General features: G+C 43.9%; 2 protein-coding genes across 2 annotated transcripts; both read left to right on the forward strand.

Annotated features, from left to right (window-relative positions):
* The first annotated feature begins 2,739 nt into the window (after window positions 1–2,739).
* LOC149364173 (uncharacterized) lies at window positions 2,740–3,891 on the forward strand. The gene has a single exon (XM_089570044.1). The coding sequence runs from the start codon at window positions 2,740–2,742 to the stop codon at window positions 3,493–3,495; it is 756 nt and encodes a 251-aa protein (XP_089426170.1). The 3' UTR covers window positions 3,496–3,891.
* A 2,071-nt stretch (window positions 3,892–5,962) lies between these two features.
* LOC149364174 (cytochrome P450 3A41-like) lies at window positions 5,963–27,661 on the forward strand. The gene is made up of 14 exons (XM_089574164.1): window positions 5,963–6,195; window positions 6,737–6,833; window positions 9,226–9,278; window positions 11,967–12,063; window positions 13,153–13,272; window positions 15,377–15,465; window positions 16,611–16,756; window positions 18,311–18,426; window positions 18,967–19,042; window positions 21,567–21,724; window positions 22,367–22,455; window positions 24,627–24,764; window positions 25,714–25,876; window positions 27,511–27,661. Exons 1-14 carry the CDS (start codon window positions 6,143–6,145, stop codon window positions 27,589–27,591), a joined length of 1,476 nt encoding a protein of 491 aa, XP_089430290.1. The 5' UTR covers window positions 5,963–6,142; the 3' UTR covers window positions 27,592–27,661.
* The last annotated feature ends 14 nt before the right edge of the window (window positions 27,662–27,675 follow it).

Genomic DNA, 27,675 nt, shown 5'->3' on the forward strand with positions numbered 1-27,675 from the left:
TAATTAGTTAGTTAACTTGCTGTGAATTAGCACGGTTCTTGAGTTCCTGAAGTGCTCTAAAACTGGCAGTTGTTCCTGAAAAGAATTTGCATTTCGACCAACCTATATTTAGGGATTTTCGAAAATGTTCGCTGAAAGACCAGGCAAAGCGTGTTTAGCATCTACCAAGAGCATTACGCATCGCGCTATATTAGTTTCATAAACGCTTGGGTGTAATTTTTTAGCATCACATAAATGTGTCTTCTTCGGCACTGGACTCGCTGCAGAACATCCTGCTTTAATCGTAGCTGTTACCGGCGCCTGCTGTATCCTGACAAAGAGGTACACAGGTTTATAATTATTACGGTAGATGTTAACCAGAGCCGTAATCTCTTTTTTTGTGTTGTCTATATTATGTGGCTAATGTCAACAGTCGCCTGTCTTTACAGAGATCATTAGTTTCTAATGTCACAACGAATCTTAACGCTAGCAGTAATCATGCTTTCTGACGACACTGCGAGCCACCTCGCTGCCAACGGGGGACACATAGGCGGTAAACCTAATTACCCTATTTTATCGACAGACGCTGAGATTCCTCATACACATCCTCGTCTTCTTTATATACAGCAATCAAGACGCGCCAGGCCTATTAAAATGCGCAGTCAGCATAGCTTCGCACATGCTGTAAGGTGTTCTGTAGCATAAACAAGCAATAACATAACCTAAAGACTCTTTTTGATAGCTTGACATACAGAGAGAGACAGATTAATGCGCTTAAACGTGGAGTAATTTAAAGTTTCTTGGGTCATCAAAACTAGAAAAAGCACGGTCTCAATTGCCTAAAGCCCAATATATTTTCAATTTTTTTCCACTACGATATTGTGCGTACCGTATGACGAGTAATGCATTCAATTAAGGTTGTGCGAAACCCTTTCTAACTTCATTAACGTGTCAGGGACTCGGTAAACATTCGATAGCTACCTTGCTTATTTTGAGCGAGTAAATACTTATTTTGTGTGAGTAAATACCTCTATTACTGGAAGAATAAGTTTTCACAGACAGGTGTTAAACATGTATTAAAGCAGCTTACCGTTGAATTCAAGCTGGAAATTAAACAAGGCTCTGAAATGTTGCGTTTTACAGACCGTTATTGGACAAGAAAGTCCCCTGAAGTAAGGCTCGCAAACGCACCTCACAGGGGGTGTTTTCCAATAGAGTTGATTTGTTTATAATGACAATAATTTGTGGGGCCCGTGAGTTGGGCTGTATATGAGAGGTGGGTTGCATAGGTGCTTTCGTGCTCACAAAGGAACGCGGGAAGAAATTAGAAATCGCAGATAATGAGGCAAGCAATGTGACATACGAACTTATATCGAAAACTCGGGTATAGAGAAGCAAAAACAACCACGCAATTCTTGCTGCTCGTCAACTGAAGTAGAAAAAAGAAACGTCCAAACCATATTTTACACAAGACAACTGACAGGTATTCGTCAAAATGAAAAATAAAACACGTTTTATGTGTGTGTATTTATTAGCGTCCCAACCCCCCCTCCCCGCAACGTCTTTCTAGCTGATTGCGATTTGCGATGACAAAGCATATGCTGATGTTTGTGACCATAGGTATGAGGTCTGCAGTGCGTTGTTGCTTCCACTTGAACACCGCGAGCTTCAAGCGATGCAAGTGATGTATGATAGTGGGCATGAGCATACCGACGAACTTCTGAACAGGGCCTTATGTTTAAGGTGGCACTTCTCTATTATTCGTAGTTACATGATTTGTCTTTCTTAACCACTGCTATTACGAAACTCAGCATCAAAATTTACATGGGACTTCTCAACGGTTCTGCAAGTGATGAGATTCTGGCACTCCCTCCCTTTCTGCTAACAATGCCCCCTTTTCAGCCCCCCCCCCCCCCCCCCCGCCCTGAGGAGCTCAGATAAAGGATGCAAGTGGCGTCAAAATGAGCTCACCTGGAAACTTTAGGCTGGAGTGTCCAAATTATATAGAAGCCGAATCGCGAGTAGTGCTGTGGGAATACTTAGCAAGCTTTAGTCTTGCACGACTGTTTTCTTGCCACCGCTGACGTCACACAGCTAACGTCTACGTTACCGCAATTACTGCTGGCCAGATGTTTAGGGGATTCCCCCAAGGTGGAGTAGACTTGTAATTAAGGAGTAATTACTCATTAACAGCCACTCGAGCGCAGCCATACGGCTACAAAGGAAAGCTATACAACTTTTTCTGGATGCAATTCTCTCACCTATCTGCTGCAGCACTCAACAGCATTTCTGAGCCCAGCCGCCACGAAAATTAAAAGTGATACTCCTTGGTCTTGTGCAATTTTTAAACAATGTTTGATCAACCCAAGCGCAAATCTTGCGTGAATAACGGTATTGGAAAAGGCAAATCTAGTTCAAAGTTAGCACGCGCAGCCGCGCCAAACATGTGTCCCTTATGTATTTTCAGTCCACAAATTGTAAAGAACGAGCATGTCCTGTTCATAAGCATTAGGAAAGAGATTTTGGTGCAATCTTGGGAAATGTTATTCATAGAGTCGAGTGCAAAAAGTTCCGAATATGCTGCAAGAGAGTGTGCACGGAAACAAGTTCGGTTTCTGCTTATATAAATTTTTTTTTCAGACCGGTGCAGGAACAACATCTATTTCAGTAGACGCCGCATAGTGTCGCTTTGCCGCGAATTGAATATTGTTAGTAATCTTCACAATAACTCGAACAAGCGTTGCGTTTCTCGTTCCAGTCATGACAGGAAACGGGCCCGCGGAGACGGAGGCGACGGTGTCGCTGGCTGCTCGACGTTTGGCAGAAATCAAGAAGATCACACCAGAGCCACCAGTGATCCGTTTCAGCTCCGCAACCAAACGACGCCGCCCTAACCCCGTCAAGAAGGCGACTAAAGCAAAGCGCAAACCGACAGCACGGACCACTCGTAAACGCAATCGCAAGACTACCAGAACCGCTGCTTCTACCATCAGCTTCACCAGTCCTACCGCTCACAACGGTGTTGCCGAGGGGAGGAGTGCGATAGAGGACATACGGATCAGCAATGAGCCTCCAGATGGACCTCCGGAAGAGCCTATGCCGCGAACAAAAACCCATGTTCCTTCGCGGACGACGGACTCTGTGCGGCGTATGGTGCCGCAAAACGATGATAATGGGGCAAGCAGGGGCCTAGGTGGCGGGATGACCACTAGCAGCGGAAAAGCAGTGCAGCGCCAGTCCAGCACTGACTTGCCGTCTGTGTCATCTCTGCTCCCTTCGGTGTCGTCTTACCACTCCAATGGTACATTGGCTCGGTCTGCTTCTGATGCTCCAAACGCAACCGAACGTGCAATCTCATCGCGAGCACCATCGACGACGCCATCATCCACACCGTTGCCAACAGTCTTTTCCGCATCATCGGAGACTATCCTGAGGACTTCGTGGGGTCAGAATGGCAGCGCTTATGCTAATTTCAGTACAGAAGACCCTTTCACCCTCAACGACTTCCTCCAGTGAATCAATATTATTTTCTGCGATGGTCGGGTCAGGACGAGATGTGGCGTTCTTCTGTAAAGAATAAGAAAGGTGCCCTGCGCGATTCCTCAGCACAACTGTGTAATTATTGCGATGCTTTTCATGACTCCTTAACTGCTGTAACTTTCGCCACAAAATATGACCGCAGTCGTTCTCTGAGTGGTGCTACCATAAGTTAGAGTCCATACGGACACGCAGTTCGAGCTTTTAAAGCAGTGGTACACTTAGGCTGGTCAGCCGCCTGTCCTGTGGACCCAGTAGTATGTGGCACGGCCAAAAAATATTCTGCGAACTCATCATAAGTGCTTTTACAGTGGCACCGCCTGTCGCTCGACAGCTGAGGCATTAATTACATTCTCGCAATCAATTTTCGTCGGAGAATTATTACATAGGTAACACGATTGTGGCTTCACAGTGCACAGTCACACGATCTCGCGACTTCAGGCAGGCATCCCAAGTGCATACCTAAAATAATTCGGGTAAGACTTTTTTCACCAGCATGCTACTGCTCTGAAATTCGAACATCCTGGATGCCAGGGTGCTCAAGTCAGGGCGCAGCGTTCTGCTTACTTTTGAGCCCACTGTCGCCCGTCATTCATCAAAACACGGCACAAATCTTAGTTAACAAAAAAATGAACTGGTGACTGGTCGCTTCACTTTCTTTTAGTTGAATCTGCCTGTGAAGGGTCACGCGGTGAAAAAATTTTGAAACTGCAAATTCGCTTTTCAGCAGTGCTTCAGCACTGCAATAAGACCATGTCTAGTTTTTCTGTAAGGACATGCAAGAGTTCATTAAAGTTGGAAGAACATGACACATGGAGCCAAATTCATTATTCAGGAGGGATGGCCAACAGCCATTAAGGCGATGAAAAGCGACTGCAGAATAGACACGGGAATTGTTTATATGGAGCGCCTGCATAAATTTATAGGCAATCGCATTACCAGAAATTCAATGAGTTTGGTTTTTCAACATATGGCTCGTTAGATTTACTTGATATGGCACTGCAACCTCTTCACTTTGTCGCATAGAACCTGATACAGTTGATCGAAGCAAACGCAGACGTTTTAAGGACACACACTAGCACCACAGTTGGGTGTTATTTACCACATCAACGCCGATATTCTGGGAAGCAGAGGAGCATCAACAAAATTTTCTATTGTGAATCTGCCGCGAACGCCCAGGCACAGCTTTGCGCTCTAGATGTGTTAATCACTGCTCACTGAATTCCATGCTGGCATTTCTCGTTGTTTTATTTTCAGTATTGCATTACTTGTCTCTTATTTCTCACGAGAGTCTCTGCCATTCCTACTCCAGATGGCCACCAAACCAATAAGTTATCTCGACCCAACCAGTTTAAATAACTTATGCGGCCAAAAAGCCATTTATTATTCTAACGTGTCACATTCTTTTTTTGTTTTTCAAAATTCGCTCCTCTCCCAAAACACAGAGGCTAGTAAAGGCTTTTCTCCGTCCCAGAGCAAAGCTTTTTGAACTCTACGTGTCAAGGAACGCGGATGTCACTCTGCTCAGAAAAGAGAGCCAAACAAGCGATGCAGACCAGTTCATTACGCTGTTCCCGTCCAGCCTTTACATCGATGTCTGCAGGACAGCAGTGAAAGCTTTACGCTGTCTGTTTTTTTTTTTTGTATTCTTATATTGAGACAATATAAGATGAGACTTCCCTATGTCTTTAATATTTTTACGTTTGCACTGGGGCGAGCGAGTTCTTGAAACGCATCCCCTCTGGACTGTCTAGACTGTCGGGACTGTCTTGACTCTGGACTCTCTGGACTGTCCTCTCTGGACGTTCTAGAGCGATGTGCACACGCCAGTCCAGCGAGCAATATGGCAGCGCCCAGGAAGCCATAATTCCTAAGTTATGTGGGGTGCGCATTTCTTCTGGCTTCAGCTCTTCTAAAAAAGCCACCGGGGTTTCAAGCGTCTTAGATTTTGCTAGGGCGCGGCAAAGCTTCTCACTAACAAAGGTCGCTGCAAGACGATATTGTCCCTACATGCTCATTCGTACGCTCACAATGGCCTTTCAAGTAATGTTTTGCAATCATCGCCGTCAAATGTCAATGGGAGTGCCGATCTTATCGGCTCTTGCTGCTTATACTGTACCCTAAAGGTTTAACAGCAACTCCGCTTATCTAAGCTCAGGCGTTTTCGTGGCCGCCGTGCTCCGTGGAGATCTTTCTAGGCTTGTGCGTGGAGAAAAGTACGTCTCACGACGTTTTCGCCACACCATGAAAAATGAAAACTTTTTGCAGGCTTCTGGTAAATGATGAAAGTCTTATGTCGAAGATACGCCATTTTTGGTTTTCCTCAACAGCGCACACAGCCTGACAGGCGTCGTCGAAAACGAAAGGGGTTATCTGATATCCCCGGGAGCTTTTGTTTCCCTCCTGTTGATAATCTCAGAGGACGTCAGCGAATGTCGAAACGCGCTATCGGGGGAACACCGTTGCTCTGAGAGAAACGAAGCAATCAGGACGCCTATTGTGAGGTACCGCAGGTGTGCGCAATGCTGGAAAATATTTTCAACTGTGCGAGCCTGCGTTCGTAAGTGTAGTTCTTAGTCACGCAACTGAAAGGTGAGGTGGACTGTCAAGGTCATTTTCTCCAATTATGCTGCCTGCTGTGCTGCTAGTTTTCGCCGTTATTCTTCTTTATCTGGTGAGGTAAGCCACAATGCACCTTTTCTCTTTTATTATAGAAACGAACTTTTTGCGCAAACCAAACTTCTGCAGCATGTTAGAATTTTCCTGCCCGACACACGGCGAATGGTAGGAAGAGAATATATTTGAAAGAAAGTGTAGCATTTCGTTAACTTGCCACGCCATTGATTATGACAGTTGGCAATGCCGCATCTAATTGAACTGAACTTAACATAAAAAGGCGGCGTCATCACCATTCTTTTCACGGACTGCAGCTAGTTGTGCTCGTAACAATTACTGGCGATAAAGAGCGAATAAACGTATATTCTTTCTTCGCAAGCTTTGGTGATTACCAAAAAAAGGAGCTCGCCACTCTGTTGTGCAAAACCTGTGCTGATCACTGCACATTCAATACAAAGCGAACGTCATTGTTTCTTGCGTTTGGCTTGCAGATCCTCTGTAAATATTCGTTGTCGAAAATGTTATCCACGTTTGGAAATTCTTGCGTACACTTCTTTGGCGCGAATATTATACCACATGCTGCACTTGTGCAATCACACTGCAGGGCCATCAAGAGGACATTCAGCTTCTGGGAAGGCAAGGGGGTGCCGTATTTGTCACTGACTGAGTACCTCCGAGTGATTTACGATACGTTCACCAAGGTGAGATAAGTCTACCGTTTCTCTGGACGAGTTTATATTGCTGTAAAACAAAAAAAAATATTTTTTGAGGCACGAGTATTTAAAGAAAGCTGCATTGCTTTATCGAAATTTTCAAAGTGGGTGCAGTTTGTCGGTTTAAACAAAAGTAACCCCGTTCTCAACTTAGCGAACAAATGCATGGTTCAACATTTCCGCACACGAGGGTCGAGATTTTTGTCAAAGAAACAAGCTGACCATAGTGAAGATCTGAGAGAAGAATAACAGTTACCGATGCCAATTAATGTGGTGCGGGTAAGTCAGGTCTCGTACAAACTTTGTACTTATTTTGAACCATTTTCTTTGCACCCGAGGGCACATTGAAGTTCAATGTTATTTATCGAAGCATGAAGCTAAGTTTACACACCTCTGCCTGAAGATTCCGCTATAGATTCCGCTATATATTTGCACACCACAGGCGGAACGATCGATTTCACTTGCGGATGGTGTGCGAAGAGGCGTCGCGTCACGAATGTGCGGCGACATATTCACATCCGCGGTCGAAGTAGACGAAAAACGCCTGACGTATCTTTATTTTTGTGGCAGACAAAAACGGGATTTAAAAAAAAAATAAACTGGACGTTAGGCAGAAAAGCTGTTCTCCTCTCTGTGTTCTCACGAGACAAAACACCTGAAAACACTTCTGAAACGGGCTGATCTGTTCGCGCGTTCTATCAGAAGACACCATACACGTGCATTTTGACTGATGCGGCTGTTCTCCGCGGCCAAATGGTGACTATTGGACCTCTTCTAGCGTTCTCATTCAGCGTGTAAATCATACAGCAAGTGCATAGGCTTTTCACGACCTTATTTCATTAATTGTTCTGCAAGTTCAGCCCTACTGTGGTTAAAGTTGCATATACCAAGGAAGGTGCAATCTAAAGCGCGATAAACTGCCCTAAATATTTCAGAGATGTTCTTGCCTGTCTATTAATTGAAAGCGTCTTATAATTGGACAAATATGCGATGAAGCTTTGAGCTCCACCTTCGGCCGTCCAAGCTTAACTTTAAAATTGCTACATGTAAGTAGGTCTAGGCGCCCGAGCGAATTGAGCCCACGGTATCACCTCCTGCATTCACTGAGTACCTTCAACCTACATTTTTCTAACTTTTAGAACACAATTCGTTCACATCATGAGCCTGGCATCGAAGACTGGTAAGTATCATTCAGGCAGCTGCATACATGGCTGGAGAAATAGTTCATTATGAGGTAATCGGCGTTGACGAGAGTAGAGGAGAGATGGGGGTGTGCATATGGGTGAAGGTAACTGTTGTTGTCGAGCATGTAAACTATAAATACGAGGGGGTACCCAAAAGAAACCGGACTAAATTTTTTGGTCGGCAAAGCTTCTGTGGTACCGCGTTTTGACACTAGGAGCGCATAGAACGAACATTCCAGAGTCAGTAAGCCGAGTACCGTCGTTGAAGGAGGTCAGACAAGTTTAGGCAGAGTTTTAGAGTGACGACTGTTTTGTGTGAACGTCGTTTTTGCAATGGCTGATTTTCGTGCACAGCGTGCGCCGGTGAAATTCTGATTTTTGCTCGGAAAAAGTTGAATGGAAACTCTTGAAATATTAAGAAAGACGTACAAGGACGATGCTGTGGGGACAACTCAAGTGTTCCTGAATCGAATCCTGAATCAAAGCAACAATCATGCCAATGGAAAACTTCAAATTCACCTCGCCTCAAGAAAGCTCGTCAGGTGAAACCAAACCTCAAAACAATGCTGATTTGTTTTTTCGACGTGAGAGGAGTCGTTCATTGAGAATTTGTTCCGCAGGGTCAGAAAGTTAGCCAGGCTTTCTACTTGGATGTTTTGAAAAGATTGGGCAACAGTGTGCGGTGGAAGCGGCCAGATTTGTGGCGGTCGGGTGACTGTTTTTTCCATCATGGCAATGCCTCTGCTCACACAGCTCTGTCTCTACGACAATTTTGGACCAAAAATGGCGTGACCCCTATTCCTCAACCCTCATACTCTCCCGACCTTGCCCCGTGCTACTTTCTTTGTTTCCTAGAATGAAAAAATAGGTGAATGGAAAGCGTTTCGCTGATGTTCCTGAGGTGAAGAAAAAAACGACGGAGGCACTGTCAAGCATCACAAAAGATGAATTTAAACAATGTTTTGAAAAATAGAATGAAAGATTCGACATGCGTATCATTGCAAGTGGGGAATACTTCGAAGGAGAGTGAAGGTCTGTGCTTAAAATGTGAACAAATAAGTTCAAACAAAAATAAGTCCGGTTTCTTTTGGGTACCCCCTCGTATGTATGAAATTGGTAAATAGTGTAATTTTAGTAATTTTACTTGCTACGGATTCTAATACAAATCACTTCATAGCTCTTTGCATCTATTTCAGCCACTGCCCGATGTGGTTAGAAGCAATCATCTGAAGTATGGAAAACTTTACGGGTACGTACCAGCAGTAATTGTAGCCAATGTAGTGTTAGGCTGAAGTCGAGAGTGTGACGGAATCCCGTCTGGCCGGGGGGATACATTTCAAAACACAGAGATGCCGACCAGTAAAATGAAAAATTGTAATTGACGTTTAGGCGCCCAGAACGGGGCCTTGTTCACAATGGAATCACACCAAGAGGGTTCGTCTTTAAAAGCTATAGTAATCGCCGTAAGGATCGCGCGTAAATCGGGTTAAGATCGTAACGAGGGCAATCTTAACCCGATTTACGCGCGATCCTTACGGTGATTACTATAGCTTTTAAAGACGAACCCTCTTGGTGTGATTCCGTTGTGAAGAAGGCCCCCGTTCTGGGCGCCGAAACGTAAATTACAATTTTTCATTTTACTGGTCGGCGTCTCTGTGTTTTGAAATAGCGTTAGGCTGCAGAAACTAAACTCCATGGAAGTTTCTCAAAGAAAACAAATTTTCGAGTGCACTCGTGACACACGTCATTCATATTGTCTCGTGATAAGAACGAGAACAGCCAGCTGACAGAGGTGGACTGCAGACAAAAGGCTGGCGCAGAACTCACTCAAAGTGTTTATTGGAAAAACCCGCCCCCCGCTGGCAGCAAACAACTCGGTGGCGGCGATATCAGTTCAAGCCTAGCACGATTTGAAGATTTTCATATTTGTTCTGGTCGAAAGCGACTAAGAAATTTTTCCCGGCGTGACCCTCACTTAGTCCACCACGTACATGACATGGCAGCATAGAAAAATCTTTCGGCTAGCTAAGCTCGTACATTTGATGCTGTGTTCTTTTTAAAATAAACTGCGTTCGAACAGTTTTAATCGAAGTTGATTAAGCTTGGGGCGATCACCTTCAAATTGCGTTAGGCTGTACATGCACACGTCGGTGGTCTGAAAGTTTAGAAACAGTACATCTTTTCCGTGACGCAAATCCGTAATCTGTAGGTTAGGTTCCATTTTTGAGTTCTATCAATCAACCGGTTGGCGATGATAATGCATCGGCACATGGAGGGCCGCTGTATTGCGATAAATCACTTCAAGTGTATGGCAGATGCTAGCATTTGCTATAGTATTCAAAGAACAACCTCCTACCCGAGCGACGCTTGTTTCTTTTCTTACACCAGTGATTTCATCGGTGTTCATGGCACCTATAAGGCACCTGCATAGTTTTCGGAAGGGGCAAAAGTAAAGAGGTGAATTTCCTCGCTGTTTACTGCAGCGTGTTTTATAGAACATCGAGGCTTTCATGGCATTTTTGACCTTAAACGCTGGAGTACAGTGTACCTGGACCAGAGAACTAGCGCTGTCTCTGGGGTAAAGTGACGCCCTTCTGAGGTGTTAGTTCGTTTGGGCGATGGCGTTAAGTTTTGTTCTTCTTCGAACAATTTGTTTTTGCGCACTCCCTTCTTAGCAAACCACACAGGCACTAAGCGAGCTGCGATTCCAGTGGTCACTGCTATTTTGCAAGCCGAGAAGATTTTGTTTCACGGAAACACTGGATGACACACTTAAAGTGCCACCTTAAATGAGGGTATGACACGGCTGAAAAGGAAAACTGAAGAAAAGGATGCAGGCTGTAGCAGTCCTGCTGAAACAAGTAATTTCTTGCACTAGCACAATAGCTAACAAAACAAAATGGAAGAACCGCACATATGAAGTTACAAAGAAGTGGTCATATTGCTGTGCCAAACAACAGAAAATGAAAAAAAAACATCACAAAGTGAAGGAATTTGAAATACATAAAAAATAGTTGCAAACGCTGCTTACGTTTGATCTAGTTTATGGGGAAAAAAAAATTCTCTTCTGCAAAGTTCTTTGATTCTAACACATCTACACGACAAACTCGCCTGGCAACAGCACAGCAGTCACAGCGTAGCTAACAGAAAATGGTACGGTCTAATCTGCACATTTATGGGCACAAAATATACACCTGTCGAAAGTTAAGTCTGTAGCTCGGCATAGTACTGTTGCAGATGGTTCGAGACCACCTGCATGGTTGCGCTGGCTTGCAATAGGAAGGAGGCTGTCTTTCGTGCAGGTGATTTTTATCGCAGGGGTGCGTAGTAAAGCACATCGCGAGTGTCTTGCATTTCGAGGTATGATGCACCGCCTCTCTCGACGTCTCATGTGTAGCAGACATGTGACCATCTGAGTTCTCACGTCTGTGTAAGGTTATTACGCGCCTCCTAGACGCATTGCATTGATAGCAGCGTGGTATAGATATCACGGCCCAAAATATCGGTGTCGATTTCCTTCTCACATGTAACGAGGCTTCAAAGCGCTTGCCTGGAGTATTATATCGTGTTATTTAAAACAAGGCGAAAGAGATACAAGAAGATTAAAAAAATAGTGAAGGTATCCGGTACACCCTGTTTGTGAGGACTGTTGTAACTAAAGTCTCAAAGAAACAGATCCAATTTGTTGTTTAATTGCCAAATTTTAGAGATTTTTTGTGTTCCATTGATGACGCTTGCCTTATACATTATAGTGTTCCATTAAACCGAGATATGCGCTATTTTTAAAGGACATCGTGAAGCTGCCACTTCACTGACAAAACATTATGCGAGATCTGCGTTTGCAGATGTTTCGGTGTCGAGAAGATCAATAGCTGTAGTTAACGCTAACTTTGGGATTTGTTGGCTAATATCTTGTTCATCTTTCCTTACTTTTCAGATCTTATCAAGGGTTTGTTCCTTGCCTCGTAGTTGGAGATCCAGACGTACTAGGCGTTGTCTGTGCCAAGGATTTCAAGTCCTTCGTTGACAGAACGGTCAGTCTTACTGTATCACTGTTGCACACTTTGCATGCTGGAACGCTCAAAATAATATTAACCGGCTACCGCGCATGTCCACCCATCACTGTACTGCGAATTTATTGTTTTGAAACGATATAAAGAGCCGCCTGTGGGACCATATCAAAATATGATGGTATCTGGTTTTGATGCGCCTTTACTTCATGTTGCTCTTCTAAAGCAGTGACGCATGTTTTCGCTCGTTGATGAGTGGGTGCGTTTCCAATTTTTCTCTTCATTAAGTATTCTCTAATTTCATTTCATTTCAAAATTTTAATTTAAAATTTTCTCGACTGATTTTGCTTGGCATCAACTTTAGAGCCTTAACCTGTGCTATAATTGAGTCCTTGTTGTATTTGCTGAAGTAGTTTGGCGTAGTGATGCTTGAATTGCGGAGTGTACAAGGTTTCGTTTTTAAGAACATGCTGCCCTAAATATAACACTATTGCAGCTCCGCTGCCAAGACAATTGAGTCTAAGGCTTGGTGGCCCGTCAGAACAAATGCAACAGGCAAAAAAATTTGGGCAACTATCATGAAGATACAGTGAAAGTGATGTATAAAGAAAGTTCTGAGCTCCCCAAAAGTGGAGCTTTTCGCTTTAGGATTTCCACAAATGATCTTGCCTAATTTGTTAGACGTTAAAAATTTAAATTCTTTCCGATGAAGCATTCGGCTTCTCGCATCACGTAATGAATGTTTATTTAGTAACACTCTCTTCACTCCGTCCATGGCTTTGTTACAAAAACAAACAAACAAGGTTTGTTCAGTGCGCTTCCCAGCTTTCATAACTGGTGATGATGATGACGTAGGCAGGTGTCGAGATCATGCGGGGGGCCGAAACCTTGAATACTACGCACCGCCATTCAGAAGAACGCTTCTAAGAAGCCACGCTGGTCATGAATGCAGGAACACAGCTGGACTAGAAGTGTTCACAGGGAAAGATCGCCACGCGGTCTCACTTTTCCTTAGGCTGTTCTTCGCTTGAACGTCATATTCCTCCCACCTTTTCTAAGATTTCTCTCTTAGGTAGCTGCTTATAGCTCATAATTGGCTGTTATGTGTTTCAGGAACATGATGTAACTGGAAATGTCTTGTGGGACAAGATGCTGCTGAACATGTCATGCGACGTATGGAAGGATGAGAGGACGGCACTGTCACCGGCGTTCACTCCGAGCAAGCTGAAATTGGTCTGTATTCGCACCAATACGGCTGCGATGTAGAGCCGCACAGCTTTTCAAATCTTTCTTGAAACAAATTTAGTCTTGGTTCGCCAGTCGCGTGCAGCCTAATGCGTGCCGAAGAATTCCGTGCAGCTTTCTCAGATGTACAGTGGTGAGCAGCCTTGTCTAGAGCGCTTGAGCAGTGCGCACTTGGTAACAAAAACCGAAATTAGAGAGCAGCCCCTCATTACACGGCAAAGTTTTCGTGCCTGCTTTGTTTACGAGGCTATCTGGCGCTACTTCCGTGCAAGCGTTGCAGCTGGACCCTAGAGGCTGCCACAAAATCTGGATTTGTTTGCAAGGAAGTGCACCGCCCGAGCGCTCTAGACAAGGCTGCTCACCACTGTACACGCGAATCCCCTCGGAACAGAACAGATTTTTTTCTTAAATTTAAAAAAAATATGAAAACCTACGAATACCACCACTGAATGCCTTCGTAACAAGAACAGAAGGTTCATATTACCGATGCAGGCCGAACATTAGGCCAGAAAAAAAAATCTACAGCGTTTACGCTTGTTGCTTAAATAGCGAAATTTGTTGAGCTAGCATAAACTTTGTCATTTTGTTTTGGTAATTTCTGCATTCTTCTGTTCATCCATGATCGCTTCTTTTACGGCACTGTCCAAGCGTCTGCCCACGATAAGAGTTCAACCACGCCTTTCCTTATAACTGCCTGCAACCACTACGCAAACTTGCACTCTCTGTGGCTTCGTCAGAATAATAGGGCGCTTATGCCTCAAGCTATTGTACGAATCGAGTGTGAAGCGTCAACAGCGGGGCCAGACGATGCTATCTCGGAGTGTCCCAGATTCCTCAGCATGAGGCACGAGGCTCGCGAGGCTGCTGGGAGAGGTCACAAAGGCAGGGGGGGGGGGGGGGGGGGGGGCGATTACTCGTAGATGACAAAAGTGCCGATAGGCACCACGCGTGCCTTGTGCTACTTTTGTGCGCGAAAAACTGTCCACGATTGCCTGACCGACCACATCCCCGTGCAAGAGGTAGCCGAGCGATCACGGAGAGATTTTCGCGTTGGTTTCGCAAATACAGTTCTTGGTGTAAGAGGGGAGTTAATGAGTGTCAAAGGTTATCTCGCCTGCAAGTTGGAGTCGTGCTGTAATTTTCGAGATAAATGCTCCTTAGTGAGCAGTGATAAAAATTGCCTGCCTTAAGAATGTGCGAAGAGGTGTATGTCCCAGGTTCTTTTAGTCGCACTTTACACCTTAAATATTGAATCTGATCTTTCGGCAGCATTTTCTTATCTGTTAAGTGTTTCAGAGAAGCCTGCCACTAACTTTTAAAAATAGGCTTTTTTAGCAAATTAATACCAGTAATGGTGGACGCCAGAAAACAGGTGACTTACGTAAAAGAATTCGTTTCTGAGCTAGTTGGTGGAACATGAGCAGAAATACTTCTGACAAATAAACTCCACACATGAAGAAAGGACGTAGACGAGGGTGACTAACAACTGAACTTTACTGATGTGAAACTGGTGCATATATAACTCGATGAGGGGGATAAGGAAAACAGAAGGAAATGTATCACATAAACCAGAAAGCTGGTTTTCTAAATTGTACAGGTTAATTTTTTAACTATTACAAATAAACATCTGGCTGCAATTAGAAATATCCGTTAGAATTTTTAAAAAAGGCGATTACCCTGGGCGCTGGGGCTCAACAAATTTTGGCGATTTCTTCTCCCGCAATTCGAAAATCGCGCGCCAACTGTGTGGGCACAGCAACGTCCGTCAAATCATTTCGCTCAGTGGCACATGTTCCACGTGAACTTCTCGTAGTCACCTCTGCAGGAGCAGCGCGCAGTGCGGGCAGCCCTAGCAGGACAGAGAAGGTCACGTGGAACTTGCGTCACTGAGTCACGAGATGTGATGAACGTCACTTGCGCACATGCAGCGCGCAAAGCTGTACCCTTTAAAATTCTGTTCACTTTAAGTGGCGGTTTTTAAGCTAACAATTTATTTACTCATTGCTGTTGGACGCAAAAATTTGCTTCATGTCCCAGAACAGGTCACGTACGCAGAAACAGCAGTCACGATTTTTTTTTTTTTTTGCCACAGATATTCCCAAGGTTCGTGGAGCTTACAGAGCGTCTGCGCGTTCAATTCGTTGAAGAAGCCCAGAAAAGAAACGTTGTGGAAGTTCAAAGGTAAGAGCCTCGGGATCGAATAGAGCAGAGATACATATCTTACAATACTAAGTCCATCTTCATTACATTCAGAAAATTGAGTTCAAGAAACTTATGAACATAAATGTCATTTTCTGATACCACTCTTTCATTCATTTATTTCCTCAAAGGTCTCAGGTCGAGACATTAAATGAGGAAGTGGGTGGTTATGGCAAACAAAGATAATAAATTATGATGAGAGGTTTTCGATGAGCCGCTTGAATGCTTGTGGGTTGATGATAGTGGCAACTTCGGTAGGTAGGTCATTCCAGTCTCAAGCAATTGTTCCTCTCTCCGTTATTACCCTACTGAGTACTTTAAATACATGCCATTATGCAGAACCAGAAACGCAAGCTATGATCGAAAAATAAAAGGAAATTTTTGATTCACTTTGCGAAGAAGCTTTCGATCATAAAAGAGAGCACATGTCGAAGCGATACTTAATCTTCCAGTTGGGTGTATTTCAATCGTAGCATCTCTCGGAGCTCTTATTCTATGAAAATGAAAAAGAGGTCGCAAGAGCACTTACTCAGGAAGCGAGATTTCGTTTTCTCCGGCGAGAAAAACACATCAGACAGTCTTTGTTATAAAATGTAGAAACCTTAAGTTAAGAGGGCGGGCTCGCGCAATAAAATCCAAATTGATGCGGGCATGTGCGGAGTTTTTGTCCGTCGAAAAAATGTAATAAAGAGAAGTCACGGGCACAGATGCTAGACACTAATGCAAGGGGTGGCAGTGCTCTTTAATATCGCATGAGTTTAACAGAAATATGAAGGAATAACGGCAGAAATACGCTTAGAGAAAGAAACGACCCTTCTTGATAAAAGAAACAAAGAAGTGAATGAACGTAACGCCGTCAAGACTTGAGGCACTGAAACAAAGCTTGGTCCTGGAAAAATGCGCAGTTTTAAACGGCGTTTTCGCTAGCTCGGTACTGAAAATATTGCAATTGCAGCTCCATACTTGTCAAGTATGCAGCAGCTTGAGGAGCCTTGCATGAAAGAAAATTTCGCTTTCGCTGGTCGACTAGATCTTTGGACACCGTGATAGAAAAAAAATATTATTTGGAACCTACTTCCTTATCAGGGTTTGTTTTCTCTAATTTTGTCCACTTTTTCTCAACAAAGGCTATTCGAGAAATGCTCAATGGACGGCATGGCTGCTTTCTTGTTCGGCCTTGACCTGAACACTCGTCAGACACCCAACCATCCCCTCGTCACCTGCTGCAATGGTTTCTTCAGCGCTATTGGCGGATGGAAACCAGTCATGCTGTGTGAGAAGAAACTTTATTCATGTTTTTCTTTCCGTAGTCTCTTCTACAGAAATCTTTCTGAGACTTCAGCGTAAGAAAACAAGTGTAAATAAGCGTTGTATTTTTGCTGTTTGCTATATCCACTTTTATTTAAGTTCTGCTTATAAGCTAAACATAGTTTGGACTGATAGTAAACAGACAGTCATCAAGTTAGAGCAGCACTGGTGAGAGCAATTAGAGCAGCATCAACTAGTGATGAATGTATGACGCTCAGAAGAAGCTACATTACTGCTCATAAATTCTTCAACAAAAACAGCGCCTAAATGTAACCTCATCTAGCTCACACAGACGAAATAACTCGCTCTTTTACTATTTCAGCTCGAAAAATAAGTTGATTGAAGGTTGTGTACGTAGTTATTGACCACTCTCACTATACATCGGAATACCTGGACTTCTATTTAATAGCTATCTAGTTTTCTTTGAACTCTTGTAATAGCAAGGGAACAAGATGGCTTTGTTAATGGGACATGACTATATTGCGCGCCAGTAGAACATTTTCCCCGGTAGAGTCTGCTTCCAAACGAAAAACCAGTGCTCAGAAACTTGTGTTCAAGATATTTTCTAGTCCGAACTTAGCATCGCCGATCTGCTGGCTAGAAAACCAGCCCGATCACATGACATGAGCGGACTTCAAAGAGATTATAGCGCCACATTCCCAATATGGTCATAATTACCTGGAGGTGTTTGCCTCTTAGGTCCAGCCCGTTAATCGTGCATGCAAAACGTGGCAACCTCTCATATCTGAAGAGTTCGCAGTGTATCATTTTATCCTGGTGCTGGAAATGTCCGAGGAGCTGTCAGAAAGAGCTGCACGTGTACAGAAGTTCAGAAGTGCAAGATGCCGGGCTAGTTGGTAATCCATGATGAAATAACAGCGCAAGGAACACAAGGAACGGGACGAAAACACGAAGAAGACACGTGTCCGTGTCTTCTTCCTTCGTGTTTTCGTCCCGTTCCTTGCGCTGTTATTTCATCGTGTACAGAAGCCTTTGAAAAACTCACAGACGCTTTTGAACGATAGGTCACTTATACATCCTTTCTCCTGTTCTGAAAGCGAACTAGCACGGAATTTCATCTGCTCTCAGAAGCTGCAGAACAAGAAAATAAGCGGGTAGGCTTGTTGTAGTTTGCTTTCGCGTTACCAGGAGTTGGAGATGGCGCCCAGCCAGTGTCGCCAAGCCTAGCAGGTTCTATTCAATAAAATTCTATCAAATCGGTCAATCAGATTTTCTCTTACGCCACGGATGATGTCAACAAACTATTTTTGAATCTTCAAAGTCATGCCCTGCGTGGTAGCAGCCAAAAGAACTAAGAAGCGAAGTCAGTAATTCTGTGCAAATGGGAACGGCATCTGCTTGAGCGAAGTTTGATACATTCTCTCTGTTCCACCCATGCACTTCTGACGTTGACATCAGAGAAGGGAAAATGTAGAGCATTTAACCTAATTTTGTAGTAACAGAAATGAATCTATTGCCTTAAGTTTAAATTCTACGGTTGATTCTTCTTCCCTTTCAGACGCCATGTCCAGGGTTTTTAAAATGCTACCCATTGAATTTCCCAGTGCATATGGATCCCAGCAAGTTATGAATTTCGTGAAAGTGATGGTGGAGAAACGGATTGCTTCCAAACAGGTGCGTGAGTTGAAAGGTGTTCTAGGATCTCTTATAGGATCGCTTGCATACGTATCAAGTTTCTCGCGGGAACAGTCTGCACCTGTTAGGCATTCTGTCAACATTCTGCTTTTTCTTCCTCCTCCCGCTGATCTGACTTGTCACTGTGGGCTTCCCATTGCTTGCGCTTATTTCACTACTAGTTTGCTCACCAAGCCGCATATACGTATATTCTAAGGCTGTGCAATGATTGTGCATACTAGGCAATCGCAAACATGCATTTATTTCGACTGGAATTATCTACGCGTGAGAGCACAGTGCTGCTGTAAGATGCCGCAGCAATATGTTGTGGCACCTATTTAAACATTTCATAACTGGTCCGAGTCTTGGTCCTCATAAGGCTGCCCATCAATCGCAAATGCAACTCACGTACCACCGTCTTTTTAATCCTGTCTTTGGCTCTCAAATTCGCGTTGATTCAACCCTGAAGCTGAATAAAAATATAAGCTCGTCTACGCATTATTCTGTCTTTTTTATGTGCGCGCCTCTATTCTCTTTCAGAGACACAATGACGTCCTTCAGTTCTGCTTAGACGCCGTCACGGAAATGAACAAAAGTAGCGGTAGGAACCTCACAGGTAAAAATGATTTCATAATGGCTGGGCGAGGAGAAGCCGTAACTGCCCCTTTCTTGACATCGAAGTCGTCCATAGGATCACCGCACTGAGCCTAGCGTATATTATTTTTATAAAAGATAGGTCAGGAATTGCATTGTGCAAAAGGACGGCCCCATGAAGGGCTTTGCTTAAAACCTTTCCTAGGCCACCTTTGAAAATGACTGCAAGATCGTGACAGCAAAGAGAATAAAGTTCTCAGCCAAGCTTGTAGATAATGCTTATAAAGTAAGAACCCATTAACAAGACAGATGTATAAACAGAGGACTGCTCTTTTTTGTTATGATGCAGGCACACTCTTCCTAAAGCTAGGAATTCCTGCTACAGAAACTACTGTCTTTGGATTCAAAACCTAAAGCATTATATAGAACCAATTCTGAATGCCACAAAACACTGTGATATTGGCCCGCGCTTAACCCTGATAAAATTAATAGAACCAATTTTGGTTTGGCTTGGTTTGGTTTATGTGGTTTAACGTCCCAAAGCGACTCAGGCTATGAGAAATGACGTAGTGGAGGTCTCCGGAAATTTCGACCACCTGGAGTTCTTTAACGTGCACTGACATCGCAGAGTACACGGGCCTCTAGAATTTCTCCTCCAAAGAAATTCCGCCGCCGCGGCCGGGATCGAACCCGCGTCTTTTAGGTCAGCAGCCGAGCACCATAACCACTGAGCCACCGCGGCGGCTAATGGAACCAATTTTCTCATTTCTTCCTGTATTTCCTGCCTAAAACCACACTTTGTTCATCAAAACACACCTGTCCGTAGAGAGCTTTCAGCTTCAGCTACATGCGAAGAGATTCGGATCATGACAAAGTTAAATTCATCCCTTCCAACGTTGCCTAATTTATACACTCGCGTTTGTAATTAAACAGGAAAGTACTAACGCGATAGCGTTTAGGGTTCCGTTCAGCGGCAGCCACAACGTTGGCGGTGTTGGCGTGTCGAGAAAAGCAGGTGGCCCACCTGCAACTTAAGTCGCGTGATCGTGTGACGTCATCACAGCCTGCCCACTGGGGAAGGTGGCCGTTAAGTTAATGATTTGTCGCGAGACAAGAGCAAATAGGTCCCACAAGTCACAGCCGGTGGCTGTGCCCGAAACCGCCAACTGATGCAGCAGTGGTGCATCGCTTGACCGCTGCACCAGTGAGCCAAGAATAGTGTGAGCACTGCCCGCGATATATGAATGTAAAGCAGAGAATGACTAACTCCGCATATATGGGCATGTAGGCTGAACCTATGAGACTGGGAAGGAATACTTGTGTTGAAGAGATCTCTAATGCCTTCACATTTTTTAGACGTTATGTGATGGAGAAAGAAATAACAATGTCCTCGTGTACGAAGCGATAAGTAAGAAGGACCCCAGGTCACTGAAGGGACCCATTAAAGCTACTTTTAATGCGGAGCTTACGTGTCGCTCACGTTTTTTTTTTTTGTAAAGCCACTGCCTCCCTCTGCCACGCTGACAATCACGTCAAGGAAGAAAGGAACGGCGGCGCAACAAGAAGAACACAACAAGAGAGGGGACACCACATGCGCACACTACCAACTGTTTTATTGCATGGAAAGGAGGCATATTTATACAGCTCAGGCATGACACTAATCGCAATATCGCTCAGAACCCAACACGTGGAAAAGAAACAGCAACATCAGGATAAAAGAAAAAAGAAAAAAAGAAAAAGAAAACCCTTAACCTCTGCAGAAAAAACTAAAAGATTTTGATAACAGAACTTTGAGCAGGCCATCTCGTAGCAAAAGCAGAGTCAAACAATCGTAGCAAAGGCAGAGTCAAACAAGAGAAGCAAAAGCAGTCAAAAAAAATTAAAAAATACAATCGTAGCAAAGGCAGAGTCAAATGTATTAAGCAAAAGCAGTCAGAACCCGATAAACAACAAAACGGAAAGCAAAAAACAGTAAAAAAGTTAACAACCCGCCTAAAACAAACAACAGACGGCCGCTAGAAATGCAGGGCTGAAAAGATGCACAGCACATGGCGTTACAAAAAACTGTCAAGAAAGGACACTTCATTTCTACGGAGGGATACTGAGGAGTCGCTAACACAAGTGCTTCCCTTCTTATTGATCATAAAGGCCTCAAGAATTTCGCGTGCCACCTGATCGCGACTCCTGCCGAGAATCCTTATTCCGTTAAGCACTGGCTCACACTTGCAATCTTTACAATGTAGGGGCAAATTCTTTTTCTTTTTTTCTTTTTTCTTTTATCCTGATGTTGCTGTTTCTTTTCCACGTGTTGGGTTCTGAGCGATATTGCGATTAGTGTCATGCCTGAGCTGTATAAATATGCCTCCTTTCCATGCAATAAAACAGTTGGTAGTGTGCGCATGTGGTGTCCCCTCTCTTGTTGTGTTCTTCTTGTTGCGCCGCCGTTCATTTCATCATGCACCAACTCGCCCCTCAGGCCATTCTTCTGACGTCAAGGAAGTTCGGACGAACTTTCATATCAGGATCTATTTTTTATCCCCTTTCAGAATCAGAAATGAAGGACGTAGCTGCCGAAATAATGGTGTTTTTCATCGCCGGCAGTGACGGCGTTGCCATTGGGCTGACATTTACTGCGTACAACCTGGCGCTTTCTGCCGAGTATCAGGACAGACTTGTGGAAGAGATAGAAGAAGCGGTCGGAAGGGTGAGCCTCACTTTCCTGCGCATTTCGATACGTATTTCTACAGAACTGATATATATTTTCGTGTGTATTTTTTACGAATAGTGCCCTTGCTTGAGAATGGCTTGTCGGTGCCAGAATTGCTGCCCCCCCCCCTCCCCCCCAAGCTCTGAAGAAGGCTGACGCAAGAAACGAGACTTGCAAATCTTTACCACATTCGGCAGCCTCCTGATCTGTTTTTGCAGTGTTTAATATATGTGCATATTCTTTTTTTTCTTTGTGAGAGGCACTCAAGGTGGTGAACGACACATAAAAGGCATATAAGACTGAGCACGTGAAAAAGTGACCTATCAGTTTCCCAGGGTGCTTTCTTCTATAGTTTGCCATGTATTTTTGGCCCAGTGCATAAATAAGTGTTAGCAGAAGGCTATATAATACCGTCGTCCCTAACACTGCGGCCATTTTTCTTTTCTAAATTGTAAACCCCTTCATACAGTGCTCTCGATCAAAGCGGGATAAGTTTAGGATAGAGATAACTGCTAACAGAACGGCAACGCTAACTATCCTGCAAGCGAAACCAAAAGAAGTAGTTTAATCATGAATAGCATGGCCGCCAATGAACGATGCATGGAGCTGCTCTGCAAATTCTTGTCTCTCGTTTTCTAGCACGGGATGACGTTCGAGGCTGTGAACGCCATGCCCCTTCTTGAAGCCTGCGTCAAGGAGTCACTGCGCATGTACACGCCGGACTCATTGTACGTACCAGCAGCAGCTGTTTCGATAAGTCGAATATTGATGTCGCACTACATCTTTACACGAGAATGTTTTTATGAAAAGAGAAATATATCCTCTACGAAGATTGCGGGTGATAATTCCAGTTGTTTCAATCTAAGTTACGGTACCTTAGGTAAAGCTCGGTCAGTAAAGAGCCTTTCGATCTGTATTTTTGCATAGTCAATGTTAAAACCAATCTAACAGCAACCAACAAGTTTACGATTAGTGTAGTAATGTGAATAACGAGGACGCTTTGAGTGCACAGACGTTTTCCAAATGAAGAATAATGTTAAAAAATCGACTCTCACTCTAGGACACCCTGTGTCCAAAATATTCGCAAGTTTTTCACCTTCCCTTGCGAATAAAAATTGCGGGGACACTCTGGCAACTAAAATGTTGAGAAGCAAAAGCCGAGGACACTACGCCGTGACGACTTCCAGTGGATGTGCCGTCACACCGTTCCCGTAGCTATATCGATATCCAAATTGGACATCTTTCGGGGATCTTAAGTGTTTATTACGCTTAATTACACATTTCTCTATATAATTGGACACAAATCCAACATTTTTACGACCACTCTGTGGCACTTTTCACTATGCCGTGACGACTTCCGGTGGATGTGACGTCGCACTGTTCCCGTGATTATATCGACGTCCGCGCTATTTCGATCCAATTTCGACATTTTTACCTATAATTAATTAACTAATTAACCTACAGTGATCAAACTTGGCTTCTAGGTTCATTTTTCCCTCCTCTATCTGAAGCAATCATTGGGTTTCTTTTATCTTTTTAGTTCGCGAGTTAAACGCGTGTGACACGCTTTGTTAACGGACGACAGTATGAGCCATTAAAGGCGAAAGCCTTTAATGGCTCATACTGCCTTAATAAGCGACAGGAGAGCTGTAACTTAGCCGCTCCTCTTCTTTTCCTTAAATCCATTCGCTCAATAAAGTGCACATCGATGTGAGAGGCAGCGCATTTCCAAGAGCCCACTTCCCCACGTCCCTCCTTTCTGCTTTCTATTCGGCCGGCGGGGTAGCTATTGATTAGGACGTAATTTGCCGTTGGCGACGAAGCGAATGGAAGTGCAGCTGTAAAAGCAGCCTCTTTCATCAAAACATTAAGCACCGTTTGAGCTACGCAACCGTTGAATTTCGTCCCAGTCGCAGCATGTAACATGAATCATAAACATGCACCATGGGGTGCGTATCATTTTAGGCTACGCACTCGTGTAAGGAAAGTGAAATGTGTTTGTTTCTTTTTTTTTTTGCTTATGGCATGCTCCGCAAAGTTTCAAAGCTATGTGAACAGAACATTGGTTTTCTTACCGTTCGGTTTATTATTCATTATATTATGGCTAGACCGGGTGTTTCACTTAAGCAGCTCTGCAATTTTAAAAAGGACGTTTTTGAGCTAGAAGAGTGCTTTTTTGGCAGAACGTTGTCAGCGGCCTAGCGCATCAGAATGCACTAGTTACTCTCGGCGCTGGGGCCTAACAAATCTTGACTACACCACGCCAGAATACATGCGTTTTAGAAAATATTGCAGGCAAAGCAACGCCTCCAGTGCACGTAACTCAGCGAAATATAGAAAATTTGTTACGCTGCAGCGGCGAGATTAACTGCGTTTTCGAAATTCTAAAAACTGATATGATTAATACTTGCTGTTTACTGCATGCCTCTCAATAAATGAGGAGACTAATGGTAAAAAGCAAAAAGCTAACTGCACAGTATTAGTTAATGAGCCTACTAATTAGCACGTCTTCGATGTGTTCTGTTGCGCTACACCGCTGAAAATGTTACGTCCAAAAAATGCGCTCTTCTAACTATCAAATACTTATATATAAAAATGGCGGAACATCTTAAATTAACCACCAAGCATACACAAGAAGGAGTGTGTCCTCCAGCTTTAAAATTTACCTGCGAATTATATGCCTTTCTTGATTTATTGGCGTTTAGTTATTCTTTTCGTTTGTTCCCGGGCTGTGCAGTGATAACATCTGTGAATAAAAAATTTATTTATGACAACGATACAAATGTAAACCTTGTAATACATACGAAATTTAGGCTGCACATGCATCACCAGATTTCTATCGTCCCTAACGGATGGAGAAGAACGGGTTCCAGAAACTTGTTTCATTCCTACTGCGCAGTCTGACAAGACGCTGCAATCAAGAGACTACTTTGTACGGAATAGACTTCAAGCCTGGAATGTGCATCGAGATACCTTTGACCGGTGTGCATTACAACCCAGAATTTTTCCCGGATCCCTACACTTTCAAACCCGAAAGGTAGGATGCTTTGAACAACGCAGATATGCAACAAGTTGAAAAGCCATGGAAACGGAACTAGAAGAAGAGAAAGTTTTGCTAATGTGAAAGCGCCGGCCTAACGCTGCTAATTCAGACAGACATCAAATACACTACTGAACACTGATAATTATATCTGAAAACAACAGTGTGCCAGTCATGTAATCATCTCGCGGATACTACTCTGAGTATAACTTTGTTAATTAAAGGTTATCTTTCTCAGGGCGCGAAAGTAAGTCACGGAATTTGTGCCCGTGTCGGCTGTGAGCGTATAGCTTTACTCATTTCATGATTATGTATGGATGTATGTATGCGTTTCTCCTAGAAGAAGTACAGAATCTGCTAAGAGCTAATTTGACGCATCGCAGCCCTCTCTGAACACAATACCGTTAAGGTGGTGACAGCGAAATAATCGGGGAGACATGCCCATCTTTTTTTTTTAATCACCAACTGTCGCCATCTGTCGGCCTCCCATAGTGAACACCAAGTAACTGAGTGAAATATGTCAATGTGTAGTTGAGAGTGAACTAAAGCCTCTGGTGCGTGAAGATGTTGATAATCACGGCTTACTCTTCCCACGCGTTGCAGAATTTTACTGAAAACTTGCTTTCGGCCATCGCATCGAAGAGCTTTGACGACCATAGGGAATCATTTAGGTGCGTCAGAGGTTCGAGATTATCGCGGTAATTTTTTGTGTTAAGCGCCGTGCGAAACATAGTCGGAGCAGCGCAAACTAGAAGCGCTTGTCAAGGTTTGCTGGGCTTGAGTGGATTGTAATGCGGGACGGCTGTGGGCGATGTGTTAATCGCAAAAATATATAAATGCACATCAATTTTTGTCTATTTTGCTTCGACAACATCTGGAGGCTTCATTCTACCAGCCGGTGTGATTGGTAATATACTTATCCAACTCTTTCGTGTGCACTGAGCAGGTTTCTGCCCGAGTGCAAAGACCTTCTGAAGCCGTTCTCGTTCTTGGCTTTCGGCGCCGGACCACGAAACTGCATCGGTCTACGTGTGGCTCTTGTCCAGGCGAAGGCAATACTCGCCGGCATCTTGAGGGACGTCCGTTTCGAGCGGTGCGCCGACACGCAGGTAAGCATTGATCTCGCTGTTGTGAATTCGTTTGGCTCTCGCAGAAGCGCGCGTAAATGTGTATTCAATTACGTCTAGCGAAGATTTGTTGAAGGGCTGTCACGCAAAGTTCACAAGATAGACTTCGTTCCTCCATACGTGCATTTCCAGCAAGCAGACATGCACTTTTCAGCTAACTTTTGGGCATCATAGTGCCCTGTCCTGTCATTCTCATGAGTCGTATACGTGTTTTTTTGTTCATCAGCGCAACTACGCAAGTACTTGTAAAAGTGGCTTTGTGAACGTAGGTAACAATAACACAATTTGATTTTATGAGTTTATTCAATGAACACATGAAAAAGTTATGGGTGCCGCTATCTGATAGTAACATTGTAGGAAGGCGTGCATACTTAATGCAAGTGGCGTAATACATCACAAATGGCTTATTTGTCATGTATTACTCCATCCGCTGAGCGCAAGCAACATTCCTTTCCTTGTGTACGAACGCTTGTTATTCAGATAGTGTGTGCCAAATGAGCAGTCATAGATGCCCGCTAATGTAGCGCTGCGCAGTAGCCACACTCTAAACACCAATACTCCTGCATGTGAGTAAAATGAGAGTAAACACCTCTTTATATATATAAAAAAACCATTGTGCTAGAGGAAGTTTTACTTTCTTTTTACTCATTTCTGTTTAGTGTGCTCAGCCTTAATGTCTTCATGCTCTAATACCGTCCGGGACACAAAGCTTAGCCTCAGATGCGGTCGGTCTAAACCTATGCATCCCATGGCGTAAAATGGTATGACCACGTGGTCACTACCATGGAACCAGCTACTGCAGAGCCACGGACCGTTTACCTGAAAGCCGCAAGCTTCGATTCAGTATACAAAGCAACAACGGTAGGCCAGCATTTCGCTGAAGGCTCTTTGCAGACTGAAGCTCATAAGGATTCGCAAGAGAGGTACAGTTGCCAAGAGAAATAGGAGAAAAAAAAAAGCCGTTCATGTTTCATTATATATACAGGTGCCTTGTTCACAACACCTTACGAAACGACCATAACGAAATATCGTCCCCATACAGATCACCCTCCCATATGCACTTTTTTGCTCTATTGCGAAAAAGACATGTTTGGTCGCTGCTAAATGTCAGTTCTCATTCCTGCTTCCTTTTTTTTTAGCAAGGGGGAGGGTGGGGGGGGGGGGGGGGCGAGTGGACATTTTTGCCAATTGTAATGTTACCACAATACACTTATACGCAATAACTTGACAGCCGAGTGGGTTTCATGCTTAACATTTGCTATTTGCGCTTCGCATTTCATATGCGCAACATTTATTCAACAGAATACGCCATTTCAGAAGTAATGCGTTTTTGTTTTCCAGATAATAATCTCCGCAATGCAAATACGCTCTAATTACCTTAATTATGAATAGGTCAATCCTATCTCATCAACTTGTTGCACTTTATGAACTGTTCGGTGCCATTCCTGGTCTTTACTAGCGCGCTTCTCAACCTTAGACAAGAGGACTGGCCGTCACATGTTCTTAATAAAAGAACTGGCGATTGCTTTTGCGTTTTGTGGCAATTTTAGCCCGCATTTTCCCCACCCCACAAAGATGCCATTGATTCTAATTGTCTCCTGCAAATTTCTTCTCAGGTCCCCGTGACGTTTGTTCCCCAGCGACTTCTTCTCGAACCTACAACAGCAGTGAAGCTGCGTGTCGTCCCCCGCCACTGACTGCCAAAGCAAATTCCATACACCTCTGAGGAATTTCTGCATAATAAAGGGACGGAAGGAAAACAGACTATCCTAAATGTGTTA

This window comes from Amblyomma mixtum, chromosome 2, assembly GCF_055824585.1.
Source record: "Amblyomma mixtum isolate Tamu chromosome 2, ASM5582458v1, whole genome shotgun sequence".
NCBI lineage: Eukaryota > Metazoa > Arthropoda > Arachnida > Ixodida > Ixodidae > Amblyomma > Amblyomma mixtum.